The sequence below is a fragment of the Serinus canaria genome, chromosome Z (genome assembly GCF_022539315.1).
Source record: "Serinus canaria isolate serCan28SL12 chromosome Z, serCan2020, whole genome shotgun sequence".
Classification (NCBI taxonomy): domain Eukaryota; kingdom Metazoa; phylum Chordata; class Aves; order Passeriformes; family Fringillidae; genus Serinus; species Serinus canaria.
The window spans coordinates 57,290,678-57,318,123 of record NC_066343.1 but is presented as its reverse complement, the minus strand read 5'-3'; the positions used below and the strand labels follow the sequence as shown (position 1 = coordinate 57,318,123).

General features: G+C 37.1%; 1 protein-coding gene across 3 annotated transcripts in view; it reads right to left on the bottom strand.

Annotated features, from left to right (window-relative positions):
• Positions 1-4,290: 4,290 nt before the first annotated feature.
• LOC103821042 (cAMP-specific 3',5'-cyclic phosphodiesterase 4D) overlaps positions 4,291-27,446 on the bottom strand; it is a 359,702-nt gene continuing 336,546 nt past the window's right edge. For all 3 annotated transcript variants that reach the window (XM_050986858.1, XM_050986861.1, XM_050986859.1), the window contains 9 exons: positions 21,891-21,984; positions 18,084-18,256; positions 17,051-17,149; positions 16,799-16,963; positions 15,239-15,338; positions 11,467-11,621; positions 10,838-10,960; positions 10,195-10,377; positions 4,291-9,637 (listed from right to left, as the gene is read on the bottom strand). In XM_050986858.1, coding sequence (XP_050842815.1) covers positions 9,224-9,637; positions 10,195-10,377; positions 10,838-10,960; positions 11,467-11,621; positions 15,239-15,338; positions 16,799-16,963; positions 17,051-17,149; positions 18,084-18,256; positions 21,891-21,984 — 1,506 coding nt within the window. In that variant the 3' untranslated portion in view covers positions 4,291-9,223. The remainder of the gene's footprint in view (positions 9,638-10,194; positions 10,378-10,837; positions 10,961-11,466; positions 11,622-15,238; positions 15,339-16,798; positions 16,964-17,050; positions 17,150-18,083; positions 18,257-21,890; positions 21,985-27,446) is intronic.

The window sequence follows — 27,446 nt, the reverse complement described above, 5'->3', positions numbered from 1 at the left end:
AAGGGCTTTCTGATCTATTTTACACAATAGCATGCTGTTCTGTACTGAAATGAATGTGTAGAGATTAGCATGTGCCCAAAGCAGCATTTTCCTCCCACCATGAGCACAAAAAAATCCCATTGCATCGGTCAGTGACTGTCTAAGCTGCTCCTCTGCAGCACCATGGCAGCAGCACAGCAGCAGGATGTGCAGCCCAGGGTTGTGGCACAGCCAGCAGCACCCCTGCATCGAGGGTCCCTGTGGGAGCACCACATGTCCCCAGAAAGCAGTGGGAATGCACTGCCTGCTGCTGGGTAGCTCCTGAAAAGGTGAGGAGATTTTCACTGGGATTTTATCTCCATTGCTTCAGAATCCTGTGCAGCAGAGGAAAGTTTGGGTGCCACCATGAGGATACCTTTTGCTAAAAGGAGACAAATGCCAATATCTGCTCCCCTGGGAAATAAACACCATTAGTGATGCCAGGGAGAGCTGCAACTACATGGAAAACTGCAGGACTCTGCAGAATTGCATCAGAAAATTGTTCAAATTTATCTAAAAAAACCCTCCAACTTTTTAGGTTGGCTGTGGGAAACAACAGTACTGGCATCCCAAAACATCACCCGGGCTGCTGTGCCACACCCCCCCAACTCATCCCCACAAAACAGTGCCATTGCTCTTGGTTATGATTTCCACCACTCTCCAAGCACAAAGCCCTGAGGATTCTGCTGCACATCAAAACTGTCAGAGAAACATCCTGCACCACTAGGCACAATTTCTCCAGTCTGGCAGGTTGTGCAAGCTGATGGCAGCAGAGGAACTCCAGGACTTCTGTTGCAGGCATCCCACAAGGAAGCAGTGCTGAGGGCTCCCACTCCTCCAGGCTGGTGGAGCACTGGAACAGCAAATCTGGCAGACCAGAGGGTCTGAGGCTTGTTGCCAACTTACTCAGACACAATGGCTGAATGGTTCTGCAACAGTATATTTTTAAAGGGAGTCCTCACTAGTCTCTCCAGGCAGCAGCAGGCCTGGGAGAAGCACCAGAAGGTATTAATATTTATGGAGGGAATTCTGGTGAGGAAAAAATGGACAATGATATCAAACATTTCTAATGAAGCATGAACTTGAGCAGTTATTTTACTTACCTGCAGGGAAAAGACACCAAATCATTACTAGTTCAGTTAGAAGTCATGCTGCTAGAGGCTTTTTCAGCTTGGATGGAATAATGAATAAATTGAATACTAATGGTGTTCATTATTACTAATTACTGACCAAGGAGGGTGCTAGGAGACAGCCCGTGTCCTGTGGCCATGCTGGAGACACTCTGTGTGTTACATCTGCCCTGATTTTGCTGTGCTCTTGAGTGTTGCAGATCAGAGGCTCCAAACGGTGTAGCACTCCACTCCCGTTTGGAAAACAAGACTTAAAGGCCTTTGAAATTTACAGAGTGTGCCAGCTACTGCTGGCTGGCCCCAAGCGAGAGGGCAGCCAGCAGGAGCACAGCAGGTTTCTCTCTGGGGCAGCAGCACTTGACAGGACCTGTGAGAGTTTTGGGTGCATTTCAGCCTCAGGGCACTGGCAGTTTTCTGGGATATCCACGTCTTGTAATGGCTTCAGAGCAGCTGGCACCGCAGTGCTGCATGCTGCACTGAGCAATGAGCACTGAGCTGTGACTCTGGCTGTGCCGCTCTATGGGCAAAGAGCAGCTGTGCAGTCCAGAACATCCGTGTGTAACAGCTCACAGTGATGGGTGTTGGTTGTGACATCTTGCCCCTCAATCTTCCCCAGAGCAGCAGTGGCCGTGGTTGAGCCACTCCTTGAGTGAGGGATTTATTTTTTTTTTTTTTTTTTTTCTTGCTTTCCTCACTTCACCAACCTGCCGACTGCTTCTCACTGTACAGCTCTGTATGTTTACTGCACAGGAAAACTTCACAGGACAAGGTTAGAGGTTGTATCCCTGCTAAGAAATGTCAAAACCCTGAGCCAGATTGCAATAATCTCTTATTGAAACTTTTTTTTGGTCCTTTTTACCCCACACATGTTCTTAAAACATTTCTTCCCCCTCTCTCCTCACCTGTGTGTTTCCCTGGGTTTCATACTCTTTTGTACTTCAAGGCAACCCCAGACAGACCACTTCTGATGGGTTTCAGTGAGATCTTGTCTTGGTTTAACCCCAAACATCCACAAAGCTCTACAAGTTGCTTCTCCACAAATGAGGCTGGGAGGGAATCAGAAGGGTAGAGGCTGCAGAACTCGTGGGCTGAGGTACAGACAGTTTAATAGGGAAAGCAAAATCTGTGCATACAAGCAAAGCAAAACAAGGAATGAGTTCACTGCTTGCCATGAGAGCAAGGCCTAATCATACAGAATGATGACTTGGGAAGACAAACTCCGTACTCCAAATGTCCCCTCTTCCTCCTTCTTCCTTCACTTTATGATGTCACACTGTCTGGAATATCCCTTTGCTCAGCTGGGGTCACCTGTCCTGGCTGTGTCCCCCCAGTCCCCTCACCACCACGGCAGTATAAGAAGCAGAAAAGGCCTTGGCTCTGTGTGAGCCCTGCTCAGAAACAACAAAAATATCTCTGTTGTCAGCCCTGTGTTCAGGACAAGTCTAAAACACAGTCCCTGTGAAGACAATTAACTCTACCCCTGACAAAAACAGCCCATGGTAAAATAATTAATTTAAGTTCTTAAGAGATTTGGCTATTAGTTTTCTGGAGGCTCAGAAGATTCGGAGGATTTTAAGCTAACATTGTCTCTGCTGAGCCCCATGCAATGATGGCTTACAGGCATTTGCTAAAAGCCAAGTTCAACACTTGTACAAAGTATGCCCCTGTAGTTTGACTAGTACATGCTGCAAAACCTCTATTTTGTTTTCCAGACTTCTTCAGATAAACAAAAAATGGTCTCTGCTGTGTAATAGAAATGCTGATATTGTAGACATCTGAACTCAATGGATGTTAGAGAAGGATGGGGGTAGGACTGGAGGTAACATGATCGATGAGTTTCTGATGTCAGTATTTGCTGTCTTCCCAGCTCATAAGCACTAGTTAATTAACACTATCTGGAATCCTGTGTCTTCTCCCTCTTGCTTTCACTAAGGGCTGTTTACTCAGGTGTGATATCTCCCACGCTAAGGTCTTGTTTATCTGAGACAGTCATCCCACATTTTCAGTCTTTAAAGCTGAGATTAACACTGCATTGTATTGAACAATTTTTAGATTTTTATATATACATTTTAACTAGTAAACAGTTTTTACCAGTAACTTCAAAGAACTCAAAATATTAGCATTGCAAAAAGGCAAAAAACCCCCAGCTTTGTACACAAGGAACTGAGACAAAAATCAAACTCAAACTCAGTTCTCCTTATGTCCATATTCAAACTTTGGGATGTCTTTGATGAGATGAGATTATTTTAGTCGGAGATTATTTCTCCCTGCTCAGGTTGTGCTCCCAATTTGTCACTCTGATTTCTGTTTGGACTTCCTATCCCGCTTTATTACCTTTTGCAGCTTTCTCAACCAATTTGACAGGAGGAAGCTAGAGATTTTCTTTATTCTCCAGACTAAACTGAATTGAACTAACTAAGGCTTTTATAACATCTTTGAACTTTTTTCTATTTTCTTTTTCCTGGAAGAACCTAAGCAAAATTAATCACAGATAGAAAGAAATTGGACTGATCATTCCAGTAAACACTACGTGTGCTAGTAGCTGTGACTTTCATTTTCCACATTGCAGAGAGATTAAGCAAACAAAGCTGCAGCTATTCAGACTATTTGTCTCATTAGGAAATAGAAGAGTCATTTGTTCATAAATACATTGAACTGTTACAACAGCAGCTGTCTGCGCTGAAACAGGGGATACATTTTGGTTTTTCCGCGAAACTTCTCTATTCTGATTCATTATTTCCACAGGCAGAGACTGACAAAGTAATGCCAGAGGATGTAGGAAGGAAGCCATGAGCTACTGCTGCCAGCTTTAGGTTTATGCACGGCTGTGGTACCTGATCTGCTTACTGAAAAGGTTTTAGTACTGTCAACAATAATTTGGGACTCCTTCTTCCTTATAATAATAGCCATGATGTATGCAAGCCATTTTCTTATTAGGGTTGCTGGAAACATGCAAGAAGGAGACTGACAGGAGTGACAGACATAATCTAATTTATTCACCCACTGCAGCATCCTTCATCTTCCCCACACAGAATTTATCAACATTTTCTGACACAAAGGTGTGAATGAAAAAGGAGTCCTAAGAATTCATTCTCCTTGCAAACAAATCCCTAAACCCAAAGAAGGACCTAAGAGACTTAAAGAAAAAAATGAACATAAGTTTATTTTTCTTTAATTCAACCATGAACTATTTTCAGTTAAGCAAAGAATTCCACAAAATGTCATACTGATCCTGAAAGCCAGGCACCTAAAATGTGTCTGAAAACCACTTTAAGACCATATTTCCATTGTCATATTAAGACCATATTTCTTCCTCAACAAAACACCATAATTTATTAATTTTATTTTTAAGAGTAATTTCTTTTTATTATTTATTTGGAACAGATATTGTGACAATGTCTAACTGTGGTACTATTTTTTTGTTTTTAGTTTGTTTGGTTTGTTTTGATTATGTTTTTTTGTGGTAAGGCAGCATATTGTTCCTCTAGACAACTCCTTGACCCCAAGTTTCTTTAAAGCCAGTGAAGCCAGTGGTAAAATTTTCTGAAAACCAAGACTGTATGCCTTTCTATTATAACTCACACCTTTGTGGATTAGGCTTCTTAAAAAATACCAAATTTGATTGACTTTTCTAATTTGCTCATATTTATTTTGCATTATTAATGTGAAACACTATTCTGACAAAATATGATAATCAAATTATTCTGCAAACGTGTTTTCTTTTAAGCTGTCAAAACTATGGGATGCATGTAAAAAAGTTAACTTTCAAAAAAATATTAAAATGCAGTAACTAGGCAGAATCAACACATGCTTTTATTTCCATTGCATATAAAATTTCATATGAAGGTATTGATGTACAGTACTAACCCATAGGCTGTAAGAGAGGCTAAGAAACCAGTGAAAGAATAGCCATGTGCAATGTTCACACAAGTTGCCACTCTCAAGACATCCCCAAAGAAAATACCAAATTAAAACAGTAACAAGAAATTGTTCAGGATTTCTGTTGTTGTAGTGTCCCTTTTAGACCATATAAAACAAAAGCATTCGAATTCCTTTGGGCCAGGGCTGCTAAATCTACAGTTTGTGTCAAAAAGGAGATTCTGTGTTTTCTTGGAAAAGAATCTCTCCTTTCGTGAATAAGTCGAAAGTTACAAGGGCTGGGCATCACTGGAATGGAGAAGAGGTTTTTACCTCACTCTGGCAAATTCAATGATACCAGCTCTGAGTTATCTGGAGCAATGTGACAAGTCAAACAGCAAGAGTTGCTCAGTCCAACCTGCAAACCTAATAGTAGTGTTATTAAAACATCTAACAGTTGACTGCTCTTCTGGAGAGCTAGTGCACTATGCTACACACATCTGCACAAAGCTTTAGCTACACCTATATAAAATAAACTTTGGCTACTTGTAACACTAATATTGGAAAGCATTTCCAAGGCTGAAGTTGTATATCCTACTATGGATTCTGCTTATACAGTGATCATTTGTGCTACTAAAGAAGAGACATTACAGACAATTTTAAAAGTGTATGAGTTACACCCTCTTAATTCTGATCATTCCATTTCACAATATGCATTAAAATCAAATGTTTATTAGAGATGCTTTCCAAAGCTGTTTCAGTGCATTTCAGCAGTGAAATGCAGCATCAATTATTTATCTTTTTTAGGAACAAAAAATGGCTGCAATAATCCCCAATTACAGGCTGTAAAAAGATATTCAGAGACAATAAAATTACATTACCAGAAGTCTGCAAAAGCTTGAACTTCCAGCAGGGTCAAGAATGAAAATTTATTGTAGTATTACACATATTGGCTCGTAAGAGTATCCCCCATCGGTTAGCAACTAAAAATATGTAGAAATGCCCAGCCCCAGCCCCAAGGCTACCTTACTTTCAAATGCAGCTAAACAAGAAAATATTGTTTAAAGTTAAGGCACAGCCCTGGGACCAAAGACCTGCAGCTTTTTAAATCGATATATCTTTATGTATTTTATACTTTTCTTGAATCTTCCATAAACGAGCTCTATGGTGACACTGAATATATTACAGGAGAAGAAATGTACAAGGAATATGTATACACAATAGTCATTCTCTCACCAAGAGTTTCCAGATACAGCAACACCACCCTGACAAGGATGATGTTATAATAAGAACTGATAATTTACAATTAACATTACAGTATGTACATTACAATAAATACATGGTTGTAAACAGAGACAAACAAGACTGTATTACAGGTAAGGTCATTTGGTGAGAAAAATGCATGGCACAAAAAATAAATAACGCATTTGAAAAGAACTGTCAAAGCTTTCTATAAAATCCATTTCATTCAAGTTTTAAACTTCTGAATGCTATTTGTTCTATCTATATTCTTTCATTATCCTTTTTTAATGACACAAAATAATTAAAGAATTTAAATACAGCATTACTGAGTACAGCAACTTGCAAGCTAAAGTGTACTGTTATAAACAAGGTGATATTTCTTTTTTCCTCCCACTCAATATCCTGTCACTGCATTTTTTATGGCAAAAATATTCACAACACATAAAGCCACTTGTAAATTGTATTGTTTTAAAGCAGTGTACAATGCTAAAACACACTTTGGCAAAAGAGGAAAATAAAGATTGTACAGTGCATTATATCCCCAACTCTAAGAAATGGTATCATTTTCTATGATTTGATTGTCCACATGTACAGGTGTGTATCTCACAATATGGTTTTATGTTTATTTACCTTCAATTAGTGCAGAAACAAAACCTTCCAGGTCCTACTGGTTATTCTGGAATTTATATTGCTTTTCCACTGCTGAGGTTCCAGGCACTCTTGGGGGGCTAAAAGGACTTTTAGATGGATCAGGTTCAGCAAGAAATAATGAAACAAAAAAGGAATTAAAAAAAAATTCAAAACACAAAAAACCCCAGGAGTTATCTTCATTCTTTTACTCCTTCTGCATCTTCTGTGCTGAGGCCCTGTAAGGGCTAATGGTAAAGAAAATTATGACCTGGATATAGAAGAATGCAAAATTTATTTAAAGTTGAATTATTAGCCAAGTAGTTTAAATCAGGTTTTTATTCTAGATCTCTGGTAATTCAAAAGTACCTGCATTCATATCTGCAAATTTGCTACAAAAAAATCCAAAGGGAAAATAATGGTGGCTGCTATCACCTTTTGTTAAGAAATTATCTTGATATTGTCATTTTGACAGAGTTTTATAATGTAGGAGTCTGTTAGCATCCCTAGGCAACTATTTTCCATCTTCTACACTCAAAACTACAATTCTAATGAGGAGTAAAGTGGAGGAAATAAAATCTCTTCCTCCATGTGACCAAACATCAAGACTGAAAAATGACAAAGATGAATTCCTACCTCCCTTTAGCTTTCCAAGTTACAAAAGCTTTCAGTACCAATCAAACTGAAAGGTAGGATTCCCTTAGCACAAACTGGATAAAGGATGAAATGATCTAAGACTGAAATAATATGGAGAAAACTACAACTCTGATGATGCACTGTTCGCTTACACAATAATATAAAAAGACAAGACTGGCCTGGCTCTTCTAGCAACAGACATTTAAAAATAACACTAGTCATCATTTTTATGTTGTACAAGTCTCAGATTAGCAAATGCTTTAACTAGATAGCTACCCAGATTAAAAGTTACTAGGAGTCATAAGCTGGAAATATTACACTAATGATTTTTTGCACCAGAACAAGTATTTCATACATTGTATTAGTCTGTTCTGATGTAGCAGTCTATAGCTCCCAGACAAAAGCAGTCTGAAAAACCATGTTTCAGAGGAACAAAATTGATTAGAATAGCAAAAGAGATGCTTTTGTACTTATGACAATTCATTACTCTTTTTACAGGCTCTGGTCCTGTAAGTCCTAATGTTAGTGGTCCCAGGTGGTATCACCAGGACCACTTCTTGTAGTAAGACAGAGTTGGCAGGATCAGGCTACTATGAGGACAAAAGCACTATATAAGTCCACTAACATATCTGGGAAAATTGCATTGAAAAAAAAAATAAACAAAAAAAGCTATCCTACTGAAAAAGTTCTATGTAACACAAAGAATACTCATGGAACTCACTAATATATAAAATAATAGACATTTACAGCTTAACATTACCATGACATTCTAAGGTGCCAAAAAAAAAAAAAAAAATTAAAGAAAAAGCCCAACAAGTATTATCCAGTGTAGTACAGATTTGTACTGAAAACTTCTAAGTTACTCTTTGGAAAAAAAAAATAGTTGCAGATGAAAGTGTTGTTTTTTTTTTAAATATAATACCTTGGTATATTTAATAAAAGTGAGCTCTAAAAAAGATCTCTCTTTCACATATTATACAAAATGGAGAGGTTACTGCAACCCACTGGGTCACATTTTTTCAGTCATGTCTCAGAAGATTAGAAATTAGAAAATTATGTAATTTTCACAGCTTATCTTCATGTTGGTAACAGAATCCATTTGTGTCACATCATTTTTGTGAATTTGTTTGTAGGAACCTCAATGTTTTTTTCTTTCTGTTTCCTCCACAGATAAACATTATCCAATGTCTTACAATACAATACAATGAATTCAAAAACCATCAAAGCACACCAACATTCGTTTGGCAGGTGGTACTCCTCTGAAAGCATTTTGCTTTATTTAATGGAATCTGCCAAATAGAGACCTTATTAAAATGCAATTTATGGATGTTCTCCCCCTGCTTTCTGACAGCATGGAGGTGATAATTCTGTTTACAATATTCCTGAGTGCCAAACTGAATCATCAACTTCAGTTTTGATCAACAATCATTCTGGCAGATAACACCAAGTTCTGACCATGGTTGTAGTATGTGACATATACTTTGGAAATCATTGCCTACATTAAAAAAAAAAAAAAAAAAGAAAAATAAAAAATCCGTAAAAAAACTGAAAATATCCCAGGCACCCTGCAGCACCAGCCCCCTGCAAAAAAAAAAAAAAAAAAAAAAAAAAAAAAAAAAAAAAAAAAAAAAAAAAAAAAAAAAAAGAGTGAAAGAGGAAAAGAAAGGGAGTGAGCAAGAGAGACAAGAGAGAAAGAGACTGTGTTTTCATTGTTATGTGTCAGGAGAATGTTCTTCTACCATACAAGGCTCTGCTGTTTGGTGCTCCTCGTCCTCCACTTCTTCCCCTACTTGCTCATCAAGAGGAATTTCAGTGGATTCTGAATCCTGGGTGCAAAGAGTCTTGGAGTCACTGAAGCTGGTGTCTTCTTCTACTTGACTTCCACTGTCCTTTTCGGTGTCTGACTCACCGTCTTCCTCCAGCGTTAGTTCAAACTGGAATTTTTCAGCTTGACCCTGCTTTCCCTCCTCCTTTTCTTCAGGTGCAGGAGAGGGACTTCTAGGGATTGTGCTCTGGTACCATTCTCGATTGTCCTCCAGTGTATCCAAGATATCCTGGGCATCTGGGTGAACAAGATCTGCCCATGTCTCCCACAAAGGATGAACAATGTAATCTATAAAACCCACCTGTTTCAAATAATGCAAGGATATGATTACTTACAGAGAATTGAGTAAGTCATGCAAAATATGAGAAATATAATGCTAGGGAGATACACAAGATACATTACCCTTAGAGGTGGCTGAAAGGAAACATACTAGTTTATATAACAGATAAGGTCTTTTACTTTTCAGAAGTCTGATTCAGGATATTGGATAATGGCACAGGAAAGAATTTGTTTTCAAGTGAACTGCTCATTCCAAACAACTCCACTGCATCTAGAGAGCTAAATACCTGCTTTATACTTAATTATGTTTTTGAAGGAAACCCCAATCAGCTGTACAATAATTTCTTTTGGCATGCATGCTGCTTTTCAGGTCAGGACAGTGATGGAATCCCTTCAGCAAACATACTGCCACGCACTATGTTGTCACAGTAAGTCTCAATTTGCCTCACTTACAACTGAGGAGCTGAATTAAGTAACTAAGAGGAAGAAAAAAAAAAGTACATTCAGAAATTGTTCAAAACATGACTATGTACCATCCTTTACTTCTAAAAGGATTAACTACCTTATAAAATAAATTACCTGTGATTTTTCTACAGATGCATTGTGCTTATCACACATGGGACTTATCTCCATTCCCCTCTCTCGTTCCCGGTCTCCCTGACGGAAAAATTCCTCCATTATTCTATCTGTCCATTGGCGGTAGAGATGGAGCGGCTTGGTAGGGTTGCTCAGATCTGCACAGTGCACCATATTCTGAAGAACCTAGGATACATTGTGGTGTTATTGCACTGAAGAAAAGCAGCTCCTATTTTATTTTCATTTCTGGTGACTGTAGAACAAAATCTTGAAGATACACACAATGCAAAATTTATTCTAAACAGCCAAAACTTACGTGCTTTTGTGCTTTTCTCACTTGCAGTAATAGCCATGAATTACCTGGCTTCTGCTGCTTCTGCTGCTATAAAGGTCACAAAATCCTTGCGAGAAAGAGAATCACTTTTTGATAATTTGAAGGGAAGGCCAAAGCCTCATTTAGTCCTGAACTACCCTAGCACTTTGTTAGTCTCCCAGAGAATCACGTAAACCATGTCATTTAGACCAGTGAGGAAGCAGAGGGAAGCAGCAAATCATGGTGTGAAAGAGACAGCTCTAATCCATGCTGGGGAAGACAATATTATTAAGTATGTAATACAGGTGAATATTTTCAGATGCATTTCCTTACCTGAATCCTGTCTGAATAGTTATCAAGAAGCAGGACACCAGAACTGGTCACTTTTTTCGTTTCAACCATAGTTTTTAAATCAGCCAGTAGATTCATATGCTTAGACATATCTGTTGCAAGTACCTAGAAAAAACAAACAAAAAATGGACACTATGTAAATAATTCTACTGGATTTTTATGAAAAATAATTGAACATATAAATCAACATTTTTGGAAGGAACCCATAGCTCCTATGTCTGAATACACGATACAAGTAAGACTCCTATATATTCATAATAGTAGGTTCTCATATTAGTTTTTTAAAGAATATGAAAAAATCATTGTTCAGCATTGCTTGGAATGAACTGATCAGACCAAATTCATTTTTAATTCAGTAGCAAATTTCTACCTGTAATGGTAGAATGGCATCATGTCATTACAAAACCAGTTTTAAACACAATAGTATGCCTTCCAGAAATGCATGGAAAGTGAGTGGAACTTAAAAGACCCCACTATTTGGGTGATACAACAAAACTTCAAACTTTCACTTCATGTTTATGGGCCTGACGACATGTCATTTATCATAAATTACTTCTGTGCTTTATTATTCAATGTCCTAGCTCTATGGAAGACAAAATCTCAAAACTCACAATGTCAATGACCATTTTCCTCAATGATTGTCTCTGTTTTTTGGTCAAATTCTGGAAAATGTCACAATTTTCTTCCTGCAGCAGTTTGAAACCCACAGCCAAGTGATGATTCTCCAGTACTGATGAGTCATTGTACATCAAGGCGAGTTCAGAATCTGCAATAACAATTGCAGGGCAGAATGTTACTAAAGCCTGTGCTTCTATCAAATCCCTTAAGATCTTTTTCAAATTCATTACATGCATAACAAGATTTGCAGATAAACTTTTAGAAGCAGCCCTGAAAGTTACAGAATTATTCACTGAGTGACTTACTAGGTCAAGCCAAAGTTGAGCAAAACAAAGAAAAGGCTTTGCAATGACACTGGAACACGTGCCTGGAGTGGCAAGTTAGAAAAAATATAAGAAAGTTAATTTTTAGAATAAATTTTCATATCTGCAAGAGGTAACTTAGAAAATATTATATTCATCAACTGAAACACACTGATGTGTTTTCTTCTCATGTCTCTCTCTGTCACCACACCTAAAATTCTACTGTTAGTCAAGTTTCAGCTTCCCAGCACTCTGACCTGAGAATACACAGCTGAGGTTTTTCTGCAGGTCTGCTGCGGAGCACCAGCTTCTTGATTTTCCAATCATGTCTTTCTGCAGTTATCCAAGACACTAAGATGCCTAGTGATCTAGGCCTACAGTCATTTGTCCATGACAGCTGAAGGCTGGTAGGATGGACAGAAGCAGCTACGCTTCTGTCTTTTTCATGTAATGTCACGTGGTGTGAAACTGCAGGCAGCGGCCTTGAGTGCTGCCTTGTGTTTGGGCATGGTCAGCCCCTGATGCTGTCTGTAATACTGTCCTCACCAGTGGAATCATTCTTACCTCAGTCACCCCAAATGGCCATGAGAATAGCACACACTTCCCAGCCATGCCTGTGCTAAGGCACACATGTAAGGTCAGCTTAGACCTGCTGAACAGACAGCTCTGAAAAATCAAAGCAGTTTATCTAACTGTCTGCACAGCTTTAGCTTTAACCCAGGAATACTGCACAGTCAGATTGCATATGCTTTAATATACAGCTTGTAAATAAATCTATCACAAAAATCTCAAATAATTTTTATGCAATCATACTTTTCCTGTGCTATAGTAACTTCTGTTTATTACAGCTGTTCTAGCCTAAGTCTAAACATGCATCAGTCTATTCCACTCTTAGTCCTCTTTTTTCTTTTACACCAGCTATGTTTTAAAATGCCTCTGGTTCAACAGGAGGTCTCCAAAAGCTTTGATCTTCAGGTTTCATTAATTTCATTATCTATTCTCCTGCTGTCTTCCTCTCCTGTCTTGAATAAATCGATCTGTTGAATCAAGAAAGTGTTCCTCTGCCTTTCCTTATCCCAAAGAAAGTAAAACCATAACAGCAAAACCAGAAAGAAAGCAAGTTTGTAAAATGATCTCCCTTTTGTCTTTCACAGAACACATACAAAGCTTGCATACTTGTTTTTCTTATACAGAAATCAGGCAATCAGTTTATTTTCCTTTCAAACAGCCTTCTGATTTGCTGCAACTGCAAAACACTCCACATTGCTAAAATACTTTGGAAGAGCTGGAGCTACAGACAGTTAAAATGCAATCAACTTCAAAATGGATATAAAAATTCAAGAAAGTTCCCCCTTGGTAACCTCTGTAACACATTGTAAGATTCAAGAATATTTTTCTGGAAGGACAGAGTTACAGTGGTAACATCTACTCTGATTCTAATATACTTCAAATTTGTTATTTAATTGCATTCAAGAAGGATTTGTTTAGTCAACAACTCTGTAATAGACTTTATATAGGAAAATAATAGAAAAGTCAAAAGAATAATTATAAAAGAAAAAAGAAAATACGGTGAATAGGTACATACTTTAAGTAACTAAGTCTATAATTTCTTTTTAAATGCATTCTTACACTTAGTGAAATCTTAATACATTGTTTGGTTCATTGGAGAAACAAAATTAGATGGAAGCAAATTATCTTCTAAAGGTTAGGAAAATTTTGGATTTGAGAAGCCAACATTTGATGATCTTTTCCTGTCTCTGTCCCTGCAGTTTCTTCCTTGTACACAGAACAATTTAAAATAAACAAAATCTCTTGGTTTCTTTCTGCCTTGCAACAGCTGAAAGTTTCAAGTAGTGTTTTTACTTGACTGACACATAAGACTCCTTTATAAAAAGCTGAATTGAGAATAACAAGATATATTTTCTAAGCTGATAATTATCAACATGAGTATGACTCCCACGTTAGCTGAATTTTAATCTAACTAGAGGTAAAAGCTTTATGCACCACTACTCATCCCTTCAACTAAGTCAATACTCTTAAACCTAAACAATTCATTGGTTTCCTCACAGAACCTTGGAGCCAGCAGCATAACCTGGCACTCAGTTTCTGACTCAACAAGCGAGGAAAAAGCTTTGCTTACATATGCCCACTCTTAAGATTCAATTAAGAATTCTTTGGTTCTTGCACAAAGCTTGATTCACTCTCTGCCTGCACTGCTGAACTGTACTGGTCCCCAGTAAAGCACAAAAAATCCAGAGTCAATCTTAATCCTCTTTCATGAGGATGAGTCATAAGATTCAATTTCATTATAGGATGGCCCTTAGGCCATTGAGACAAACAAAACTAGGTGCAGCCTAAACTGATGTGAATGTCTCATTTGAGTCTACAGCAGCAATGAGTCAGAGGAGGAGCTCCCTTCTTCAAACTCTACTGCTGATTTGGGGTCATTCTATTTTAACACCTGTGAAATAGACTCTGCCCTTGTGCAGAAGCAACAGTATCTATAAATGTGCAAACAGATGGGTCAAATACACAACCCTAAGTATGTTTCCATTTCTGTTGCTTTTTCTTCTTTTGCACTTGGATTATTTATATTATTTAAACTTTGCACTTCAAGGTCAATTATCATAAAAGGAGGAGTTGTCAGAGAGCAGAAGAAATAATATAGTATGATAGAACTTGTATTGACCTACAAAGGGCACTAATAGTGACATAAGGCAACAAAATCCAAGCAAGTTGCCACTGGGGCAACAAACCATTGAGTAAATATGTCTTGATCAGGTTCAATAAAGTTAACAGTGTTTTTCTTTCAGCAGATGACTGAGGGGATCGAGGTTCAGAAATGCTGCCAACAACAGCCTTGAGGAATGCAGAAATACACTGGGTTTCAAATTTGGAGATAACATTGGGGTCGGGAAAAAACCAAACATGTTTATCATAGCTGCAGAAACAGGGTGAGGAAATTCAATCTACAAAGCTTGAGAGATCGAAAGCCAAGTACAGGATCCAGGCAGAGATTGTCCTGACTGTCTGTTTTCTAAAAAGAAACTTGCTTTTATGCTTTCTGAATTTCTATCCTTGGTCACGCCATATGTTTCCAATATAAACACATAAATTCTTGTCTTGCCTTTTTTGGTTTTTTAATCTTCCTTCATTCTATTCCTAAAAGTTTGTCTATTTAATGTTAATCAACTATATTTCCAGGAGAGAAAACATGCAATAGACTGAAACAATGCCAGGTTTATAGTTTATACCTTAGTAATTCTCGCTAGAGTGTACCATGTAAATCATTTCTAAAGTTAGAAGAAATGCAAGGTAATATCAGGTTTAAAATATAAAAATCTATTTACTGAGAAAAGTTAGAGACAGAAGCAAACAAGGAATGAACTCGTGGTATTTCTCAGGTGCTATGTGCAAACCTCGGAGCAAATTTTTGAGAAAAACCATTAAACATCAAACTTACTTGTGTTGATAAGAAATTGATTTGAAACCCCAGGATGATCTACATCATGTATTGCACTGGCAAAAATTGCTGCAAGAATCTCCAAATCAGTGAACACCGCCTAGAATATAATGAAACAGAAATGACAATCACCAAACAATGAAGAAGTGTTTTCAATAAAAATTATTCTACTTGAATCTGGATCTGAGCAAGCAAAACACATTTAAAATACACTATATTCCCTAGAGACTTTACACACAAGCTATCAAACCCTTTGTAAAGTCATCAATTACGTAGAATTTCATAAACATGTCAAGTTTGGCCAAAGTAAAGTGATTTGTACTTCATACAGAGAGCATCACTAAATTCTGCCACAACTGAAGCATTTTCAACTTCAATCTGTAATTAAATCCACCTTTATTAGGCAATTAAGTACAGCTTTCTAACTTTTAGCACAAATTAAAGTCAATATTTCAGCCTGACTCCCCTGTTTCTGAAAGATGCACATCTCCTTTATAAAGAAAATAGTGACAGACTACACATCATCTCACTTTACATTTACTGATTTTCCATTTGTATGAGACTACTGGGAAGATAGGAAAAGAGGACTGCAATGGACTTTGAATGTCACTGAACCCAGTGCCCTCTTGTCAGAAGCACCTACATGATGCAAGTCCTTTCAAAACTGATCAAAAGGGCAAAGACCAGCAGTGGCACTGGGCAGACGTTCCCATTTCACCAGCTGAAGCTCTGCTGAGAAGAAGGCCATGAAAAAAAACAGGTCTGGGAAAAAACCCCAAAATTTTACTGATGACTAGCTCAGCTGTGTGGTGAAGCCAGTGGTGTTTTAAGAAAATTACCTGATCTTCTTGAGAACAAGAAAATTTTTCTCAAGTGATTTCCAAGTCTTTGAGGATCCACTGCCCAGATCCACTTATGACCCTCTTTTCAAGGTAATACAGATGTATACAGTAACATGAAAGACTGACCATTACAGGAGAGTCAAAATGCAGCCCTCCTTGAAAAAGAAGGTAGATCCTTTCAAACTAATAAAATTTCTACTGCTTCCTTTACCTTTTCTGTTTGCTGGGATATATCAACATCAATGTTTGTTATGTTAAGACCTGAACTGTGCTTAAAAAGATATAGTCCAGTGAAAATTTAGTAAGTGTTCCAGTATGTCTTAGAAATAAATACAAAAGTAGTCTTTCCAGATCAGAATAAACTTTCCTAAGAACTTCCACTTACTGTGGTTAGGCAGAATCTCACATGGGAAATAACTACAGAACAGGATGCAGCATAAATACTAAGATGGTAAAAACAAGATATGCATTGTGTTACAGTGAAAAGGTTATGACAGCAAAAATATCCATGATTTAAAATAAAAAGAAGTGATGTTTTCTGCACAATACTTACATGATCCTCACAAAATATTTTTAAAAGAACAGAATTCATTAAAGAAATGCTAAGATTTATTTTAAAAACCTTGCAGAAACTAAGATCTCTAATATTTAGTTTAGGAGACTCTCAGTGCATCCCTTTCTCTCATGACTGACATTTTTCTTCTTCAGTGTAGTTTACCTCTAATGCTGGGGTTGATAGGAGGACATGGGTTGACTGAACAACATCTGCAGCATGTATGTTATTGTGGTATGCCACATCTGCATGGTAATGGTCTTCCAGGGTCATCAAGTAAGTTATTAAAGTATCTGCTGGAATCTTAAAAGTTTTTAACAAGTCCCGCTCCTATAAAATAAAGGAAAAACAATTAGATTTCAAAGCACAGAACAGTCTCCACGATAAGAAAAAAGCAGCATGACTGCTCATACTTGCCTGAAAAATAGTGTGCATGATGACAGTCAGAGGTCTGTTTCCAGATAACTCTGCTACTCTGAAAACCTGAAGGCCCCACTTGTTCAAATCTTCAAGTTCCTAGAGTAAAATCAAGCAATGAACGGGTTGAAAGCTAACATAAAAATTCCTGCAATTTTTGAGAAAAGCAATTATAATCAGAGGACTCATTAAGACCTGGCCACTGTGCAAGTTACATGCTAAACTTTGCAAGGGCTAAAATCTTAAAGTCTGCAGCTGCTACTAATCTTGCAATATGAGAATTTACATCTACCCATTTTTCAAATTTTATTTGTCTAAGAAGGAAAGACTTCCTCTTAAGTGCATTGCTCCAGAGGGAAAAGCTCAACAGTATCTTGAATGAGTTTAACTGACACACTTTGCTAGCTCACTGTCTATTGACAACGAAGTTCAGTGAGGAGAAAACCTCGAGAGATCTGGCAATTCTGCTGCTCTCTCTCTGGTCTCAGAAACACACTTCAAATCAGATTCCTGAAAATGTTAGGAGAGGCATAACTCAATCAAAAATCCCTTTATACCAATTTTCTGTTATTACCAAGTAGTTAGCTGCTGGCGCAGAAAATAGTAAGAAATTTCATTAAAAATAGGAAAAAGAATGCACATAAAATGATGCAGCTAAAAACAGGAAGGATAGTTCTAATGTTATATACTCTTGTGTATTTTATAAAAATAAGTTTGCTATCTATACATTTTCATTCCTGTGACACTATAAAATATGTTTACTCTTCAATCTTCAGATGCTATATATGAATAGGAAGCTTTGTTAATGCATACAAAATGCCAGATCAAATTATCTTCATGCTGAAATCAACTCTTATGGTCTGATCCTGATTTTACTTGCTATTCTTCCACTCCAACAAATTTGGACTATTTCAAGTGGTATAAATACTTGGTGCTGCAGCTTGAAATCAGTGTGCATAAGCAGAGGATGGAATAATACATAAAAATCCACACTCTCTTTATATAATTTCAAGGACATATATATATTCTCTACCTTGGCAAGGACATCTTCTTGGTCTGTTTTAACTCCAAACCTGGGAATACTGGAATTAGTTAGGCTGGAGCTGTGCATGAGTTTTTTGACTCCACTGATCTGGGACATTGGCCTCTTCTTTTTCTCTTTCTCTTTCTGTGTTGGAGAAGGGATTTCAACTTCATGTTGCTTGTCTTCAAAAGAATGAATAAAAAGAGAATAATTTATAAAATAGTTATAAATATTATAAACTTCACTTTTGAGTTGCACCTTATGGACTTTTTAATTCTTAGAACAACCTCTTTTAGGATTTGGATTCTTTCTATCAAGATCACTAAACCCATGCAAAGTTAAATATAGACCTATACTTCAGTAAAAGCAGATCTCTTTTACTCAAATTGCCTCATTATTTCTGAATTGGCTTTAAAAGCAACTTGTGACTGTCTGATTACCACTTTTGCCAAATCCCTAGTGCTGTAGAAAGGGTCAATCAACTCAGTATAAAAATGTTATTACAACCGCACAAGAATACACTTTGCAAGAAAAAAATAATTTTCTTTCTTATTTTTCAGGAGAAATATTCTCTGAAATTGTATTTCAAAAGCTGTCTATGTGTGTCCTCATGTAAACCTTTAGAAAACTTTTTCAGGACTTGAAGACTCAAAGAATTTGATACTTGTGGACTGGTCCTGTCTACTAAGACTGTACAATCTGGAAAGCCTTTTGTGCTTTCCAAGCCACATCTACAAGCACTTTGGATTGCTGGCAGTTCATGCCACCAATGCAGCGTTTCTGCACCTCCCAACTAGAGTCAATAATAATGACAAAACGAGAGAGTGCTTTGTTAATTTCTGAATTTTGCTATGGGTTTTGCCTCCATAGCAGTGTCAGCAGCATCACCTAATAAAATTTATCAACATATGTGCCAGCAAAACTTTAGACAAGAATTAAACTGAGAGTAAAATATATTTAGGCAACTGCCACAGGATTGCTGCACAACCAGTAAGGGGTTGTGGAGCACTGCCAACATCTGCTTCAAAAAAACCTAAGTTAGTGCAGTGAAGGACTTTTCTGAAAAAAACTACCAGGAACATGAATTATTTTTTGTTTATTTCATTCATACTGTATTTCAAACTAGAGTTTAATGACTCCCTTCAAATTACCTCTTTTTCTTTGCTGAATTGTACCTCCACCTTTTCTAGACCTCAAGGAATATACGAGCAAAATCATAAAACTCCAGAAAAGATGTTTCTGACACAGGAGATGAGCCAAAACAGCTAAAAAAACCTTAAACCAAAACAAAATTTGAAAAGAAAGTAAGAAAAATTGGGATTTTTACATGTGTATTTTTTTACTTTCTGCAATATTCATTTCCAATAAAGACTTTGAAACCAGATGAGGTTAGCAAGTCCATTTCTAATTATGAGCTTTTTATATGTTTGCTTATTTACCTTTTGTTCTGCTTTTTTTTTTAATTACCCCTTAGCAGATACATTTATTGGACACCTGAAATTCCAAGCAAATCACAATGAAGAAAAGATTTTGGAAAAGTCACCAGGTTGTAGCCTACAGCACTGAGTCCCCCGACTACACCATCATACTTCTCCTTGTAAGGAGAAAAAGGGAGGCAGAGCGTGGCAGCCCTTGTCTGGTGCAAACTGACAAAAGATGAGGAACTGTGACTTGTGCCTGTGCTTTGATGTTTATGGTTTCAGCCATATGCACAAAGTTTAGACCCATCAAACAGAGGTTCGTTAGCTGAGCTGTCAGACTAACTCAAGTGAAAGGAAGTGTCTGTCTGAATGACTTAAATCTACAGAGAAACTCCATGGGACTGCCTCTGCTTTTGCAACTTTGACCACAGAGGGCTGTGCCCATCTGAACATCCAGAAAAGACAGTTTGCCATTTTGACCCTGTTTATGGAAAGACAATACAGGTTCTCAATTACAGGTTCTCAAACATCTTCCATTCATAGAAAACAGGTTAATGATGCTGAAAAAGGAAACTTCGCTTATTATTACACATGATGTATGTCTTATACACAGATTGTATTTCTTATCATTTTAAATAACTTCAAACATTCGTATATCCCTAAAGGAAAACAGTTTGGTTTTGGTTTTTTTGCTGGTTTTTTCTTTTAATAAGAAGAACAGAAAACCCTGTTTTCTCATGTCACCTTCCTAACTTACAAATGTGAAAAATTTAGTAGATATGGAGGAGGTAAGGTATGTATTAAAAAAATTAATTAGATAATAAACTCATTAAATACTTCCAGGGAGAGAAAGTTTTCTCTTCGCACAGATATTCAGAACCTACATACTTAGACTGCATATTTTGAAAATATTTAGGCGACACATCTATATATGAGGCATTTGTAGGTATAAGAGCAGCACTATTGTGCTGTACCCATGGTCCAGTAAATTAGAAGTGATTGCCTTCCCAGCCTCTTTCTGCTCATGACTGAGATCTCATGCGAAAGGCTGACGGATGCATTTCTTTACCCTGTCAAAGTAAGTCTCAAGCTTTTAAGTGAAAGCAAGCAGAAGCTGGCATCTCAGTCTCCTCAGCCTAAGTGGGTCATCCTTTCAGGCAACTGCACACTGTGGTTTTCAGGGCACATGAAGCTGGGCAATGTTGCTTGTCCGTGGCAGAGGCTTATCCCTCTCTCTGTGTCTGAAAGCCTGCTGTGCTGCAGCAGTTGGCACACTGCTGCAACCCTGGGCCAGCTGAACAGACACATTCAGCCGTCCATTCTGGACTGAGTGACAGGATAAAATGTACTTCACAAAACCCCACTTCTTTCAAAAAAGCCAAAAAAAAGCACCAGCTATGGTATCTCACACAGAATAAGATGGATATTAACATATATAACTGTCACTTGTAAAAGTACTTGTTATCCTAATTTAGATGTATTTCACTGTGCATTTCTTATTACATCATCTTTATGAACCAATATTATTTTGCTCAAAACATGTTTTGAGATTGGTATGCTATCTTTATCTTCATGTTCAAAATCAGCTATTTGAAAGTTGTCTTAATTTTCATGACTTTTAAGAAAAAAAAAAAAAGCCAGGGTTAAGGAACCATGTTCTTTGTAATATTGTGTTGGGCTTTTGTTAATGCTCACATCCCAGCATGCCAATATCTTGAGCTGCAAAAACTTTCTGGAAAAAGTCTATTCAGATGTTTATTTAGTCACATGCACCTAACTGTGCATATGGAGTCAGGGAATACCAAAATATCTTAACTGCTTGTTGTGAGATTTTATGATTTTACATGTGTTTATGTGTTTCCTTCACACTGAAACCTCTGCAATAATTCCATTAGGAAAATATAGTGGTATAATTCTCTTTAATATAAAAAAAAAAATATAATTACCACTCTGAGACTAACCCAGTTGGTTAGTGCATGGTGCTAATAAAGCCAGGTCGTAGGTTTGAGCCCTGTATGGGCCATTCACTTTTGAGTTGGACTTGATGATTCTTGTGAGTCCCTTCCAACTCAGAAGGATTTTCTGTGAAGCTCTGTGATTCTCTATAATTCATTATATTAATTTCTTAATATGGTATCAATATAGTAGTTATAATATGTATATGAACATTTATCTGCAATTACACACAGGGAAATCACCTACACAAACTAATTGAGCTGTGAGAAAGTGGATCTAATCTGATTTCTCTGCACAAATGCTGACAACAATATGCTAAATGCACAGTTTCTGAAAGCAGAAATTAATATGGAACACCACTTGCTTTTAGGCTCTAACACAGCCCAGAGAGATATAAAAACACCCAAAAGGCAAAAAAGCCAGCTCTTCATAATCTTACCTAAGAAAGTGTTTGATATATATTCTGAGACTTGATTGCCTGACCTGCTCATTTCAGAGAGGTGGGTTAGCTCACGGTTGAGCATTCTTTTAAACTGGAAAAGAAAACAAAAATGTGTAAAGTTAGCTACATCAAGATATATTTTACTTAGAATAAGAACATGCAGTCACTTTATAACTGGGGAAAGAATATGGCATTAAGAATACATTTTATATACATATTTATTTATTTTTATATTTATATATACTATAGCATCAAGAACATATACTGTGAAAGAGGAAATCACAGGTACCAATGATCCACCCAGCCATCTTCATGGATTGGACAATGTCATTCTTAACCTCCTAAAATACACTGCAGTGATTCAATGACTAAGGTACAGTGTCCTACTAGTAACGGAAAACTCTAAGGCATTTGCACACACACAAGTTATAATATTGTCTTTCCAATTTTTCGATTTTAATTTGGAAAGTAAATATGAATGTATCTATGTCGGAGCTGTTCTCCACTAGTTCTCTCACAAGATGTGCAAATTAATCTGTTTTTGCGTTTTTTGCAATGCATTAGGTAAAATTTCAAATCTATCTTACCTCTCAGCACTAATCTACTCAAAAGTACTTGACAACATTGCTCCAAACAATCCAAATATCTTCTTGTTTTCATACTAGCCAATTTAAAAAGAGGTAGGCTTTGTTGTCTCAGACCTAAAATTACTATATTCAACCAATGACTTGACCATTCCACTAGCTCAGAAAACTGCAAGCATCTCCAAGAAACACTGGGGTAGAAAATACCCATCTGTGGAAACATCTTCTATTTCCCTCTTAGTTAGCAATTCACTCTAGGCAGTCTATAGGATAGAAGCAGATACTAATATTCCATTAAACATAAAATTAATGAGGTACACATCACTGAGCCTTTCTTGATTCCTTCTAGACTCCAGGGTGAAATGATATCCTGTGCTATTATGCTTCACAGTTAACTGCCTAATACAGCTCTCACTGTCTCAGATGCTTTTTCATTGACTGTAGCTCTCCTTGATATTACCAACAAACAGAAGGCAGCAATACGTACAAATAATTCCAACTCTTGACAATGAAAATTAGCATGCATCTGTCACTATTGAATTTTGCCTCCTATTGTGCCATCCTTTTATTTTGTTGTTAGATTTCTCAGTCATCTTTTCTCTTAACAAAGCAATATTATTTGCGCAACTTTCAGAATCACCTTTTACCTTCTCCATAGTCATGACTATTTATTATATCAAGGAATAGCAACCCTTAGAGTATATACATGTAAACATTCCTCTATGCTGAAAACTGGTAATTTATAGTTTATTCTTCTTCAAAGGAGATAAACCACTGTAGTAAATATTAACCATCCCATTCCCATTTCACTGGAATCATCAAAGCTATTTCTTCAAAGAAGACTTACATTATGAAAGGTGTTATTTTCTTCACATCTTTGTAAGCCAACAATTACCATATTGCTTACAATATGCCCAACAAAATTACCTTTAATAAAACATTCTAACCATTAGCCACTGCATTTTCTTGCCATCTTGACGTGCTATCAGCTCAGGAAGTTCCAGAGCTAAAAAGACTGAATCCTACTTTAGTCACAAGCCAAAGGCTCAGCTTTGATCTCAGATATAGCCATGTGCTAGGAAGTGCTCAACACATGTCTGAAAATTAGAACCATACTGCAAACACAGCTACACATACAATGAGAACTACAGAGCTATGAATTCTAGAAAAAAACAGTCTCAACCTCTTCAGCAATGCCTAATGTTTGTCACCCATGTCAAATGTAGAAAAATCAAACCAAGTTTATCAAGTAATAAAATGGCTGGTCAAAAAATACCAGGACCTTTTTCTTAAAAGTCTTTCTTTAAACTTTTAAACACTTAACACACTTAAGTGCTTACACACGTTTCCTTCTGTTCCCACAGAAGGTGAGAAACTGTAATATATAGGACAAAAACTGAAGATGTCATGGAATAGCTTGTCTCCAGATGGCATCCAGAGACTGCAGCTTCAAATTAAATATTAAGTATAGGAATATTAATAAAATGTCAGGAGTTGACAAAAACACATTAACTTCCAGGCATGTCATCAGTTTATCCATTACTACTTCAATATTCTCTCTTCCTTAATTTGACTTGCTAGTTCACTGGATTCTAAAACTTCAATAGATGCTGATCTCCCTGGTTGTTTCCTATTAAACACTTCTGCATAATGTCCAACTTGGTGTTGCTGGTTTTGCTGCAACAAATTGTGTCGTGTTTCATACCCTGGAAAAAAAAACCATCTAGCTACCACGGGCATGTACTCTTCAGAATGTCTCTTTAAAGCTTTTCCAGTTTTGAAAGAGGAACAAATCAGTATTTGCAGGTACTTGACACAGAAAATAGGAAAGATTTTTTTTCCCACCAAATAATAAATTTAACTGCACAGACTGGGTAGAGAGGGTTGTTATTGCATACTGGGAATCATCTTATGGAACTAATGGAGCATATATTCTCTAAGAATTTTCAGCTCATTGTTTCTTGTATGAATATCCACAGCAAATGGAAGGTACATAACATGCTTTTCTAGTGCTATGTTCCCCACTATTCTGATGCAAACCTTCCCACCTCCCATCACCCCACAAGTCAGTAGAATATGAAAACTCAACCATCTGCATGAGAACTGCAGAACAGTCTGTGTTACTGCTGAAAAAGAGTGTAAAGTGAAACAAGTCCCTCAGTCTCTGCAAGGCCCTCCTGCTGAGAGCAAATTCAATTGGAGATGCCTTTGGCTTTGAAGAACTGTAGCTGCACAATTTCCTCATACTCTTTCACATGTTGCTGACGCCACAGGACCAAAACTTTAATTGACATGAAAACTTCTGGACTAAGCAGGAGTTTGGAGAACTGTTTTGATTTTTCTAATTATCTGACAAAGGCTTACAACCGTCATTGCCATTGAATCAGATGAAGCTGAAGACCATATGCAGACAGCAGTTGCTGATGCAGAACAATAATGCTCTTTGAGAATATTAAAAAAATCAACCATGAGAGACAAACAGCAATCAAGACATTCAGGCGTTTTTTTGTTTATTCTCTGTTTCACTGTATCTGTACATTACTCAGTCTGCTTACGTTTCATAACTTGCCTTTTGAGGAAAAAAAAAAATCTTCTTTCTAAGAAAAAAACAATCAAAACAGCAAAAACAAATTTAACCCTATTTTCCCCCTAATTTTACCTATTTCTCAAAGATTTAATTTGGGCCCGAGTGCACCCATCCATAATAACTCTTTCAAAGATCCACATCTTACACAGCTCTGCACAAATACTTTATAATGAAAAGTTTGCCCCTCACATGGCTCCTACAAGCTCTTACTGCCAACAAGAGTAGTTGGTTATATCCGTGAGCCAACAATGTTTTATTTCTCCAAAAAACACCCCAAAGTGCTTGAAACTTCTCTAGAATCCACAATCTCATAATTTGGCCTCCTGCAAATAACATGTTGCATATTATGTTCAAAACAAGTCAAAGAGGACATAAAACCACCTTGTTCCTAACAGCAGTAAATATCAAAGATGATACTCCAAATAAGAATTTTTAAAATCTGACTGCCATGTACTTTCCAAACTCAAGAAAATAAATCATAAAGATCAAAACTCTTGTTAATAATAAACATTTAAACCATAAATTTAATTATGATATGTGAGCTCAGCATGGGGAGGAAGCAGAGGTTTTTGGCTAATCTATGCATATATTGTATTTTTCTCAGAAAGATTTTCACACATCCCACTGGGCATTGTTAGGTTGGAAAAATTACACATACATCCTTTTGGAATACAACAGTCCTTGATGACATCCTTAGAAAATCACCCCAAAAATGAACTGGCAATAAAATGCCCATTAAGTCGACAATAGAGTTCTTCACTGCCAAATACTAATGTCAGAGCAATGGAGCCATAAGCTCTTTTCTAAAAAATATCTCAAAAATATTTCCTTAAGCAGAATTTTTTAAAATCTCATTTGTTTCTATTTATTTTAGATTTTAATCTCAGCTGGGGTTAGGGGGATGGGGGAAATAAGAAGGAGCAGAGCCCTCAACACAAATACAAGCAGAGCATTCAAATAACAATAAAAATGTCTCTAAAGTGAAAAGAGCAGATGTGCACCTTTATTTCCCTTTATACAGCTACGAAGTCTGCTGTAGCAAGAACTTTAATATATGAGAATAAAGGTATATACATTAATGATAATGAACTGAGAATGATTTCTTACATTCTTTTAAGTCCCCAGGAAGAGATTTGTAGTTTAGGTCTTTCTGGGCTAAAGCCCAATGTGTGCACATCTCTGTATCTATATTACTGCTGTCAGCCTAGGATAAGCATACATGGAGGAGTTTTTTTGAAAAACAAGTTACTTTTCTGATGCCAGCAAAGACACACAGAAAAACACAGACAAACCATGGAGTAACCATGTTCCCAGATGGCAACTAGAGCATTGATACATTTTTTGGAAGAATTTGAACGTTTGTTAGAAAGAATCACCAACTCCAAGATCCAAATAGAGTTGATTTATGGCCATGAACAAGTTTGGACTACACACTTTATTATATGTATGGGTTATTGTTTACACTTTAGAGGGTTTTACAAATTTTGTGTGAAGTTCTTTACTCAGTAACAAAGAGCTTAAGTAGCAGCCAGCAGCTAGCTGTGTCAAGAGGAAGCACACAGAACCACTCTTGCTGTAGACTCTCTGTAGCAGCAGGGTCTCTTCCATGCAGGCTTTCTGTTCCTGTGGAGAAATCTGCTGCATCCCAGGGACTGTAAAGAGGCTGCCTCCAACACAGCCTTTGGCACCAACACTGAAGGTGAAATATGGACCAAAAAGCCCAGTCCTGTCTGGCCTTCAGTTTGAGCATTTATCAAGTTTCCAGCCCAGAGGAGGCTGGAATAAAAATGCTAAAAGTGACAGGGGACTCTCATAGCACTAGCTCCCAAACCCTCGGGGCAAAGATCCCAGTTTCAGCCTTTGTGGCTGCTTCTTTTCCAGGTAACATTTCTAAAAACTTAAAAGAAATAGAATACATCCATGGAACATACTACGAATACTTGGAACATTCAACTTACATGACTATGTTTTGTTTCTGAAATACCTATTCATGTTATTTTTAGAATATGCTTGCATCTCAAAATGAGTGAACTATATTATACTACTAGATGTGAAAATCTTGTATTCTACTATATAACAAGGAATTTTAAATAAGTCAGCCTTACAAATTAACATAAGGCTTCTGTCTGTACTGCTTATCGATGCAAAACTATCTTTGATTTTAGCACCATTCTAGATACATAAACAGCATTCTCAATAGCTAAGGGTTTGTGTTGGAAGCCCGTGGGTTTAATTAGTATCAAGGCCAGGCACTGTTTTTTATAAGAAGCTACAGAAAGGGAGATATATCTAAGGCTGTCATTGTGATGTCACCAAAATGAGTGGTGCTCATTTTTTTCTGTAAAAGATACTCCACAAAAACCAGGGGTAAACATTCACATT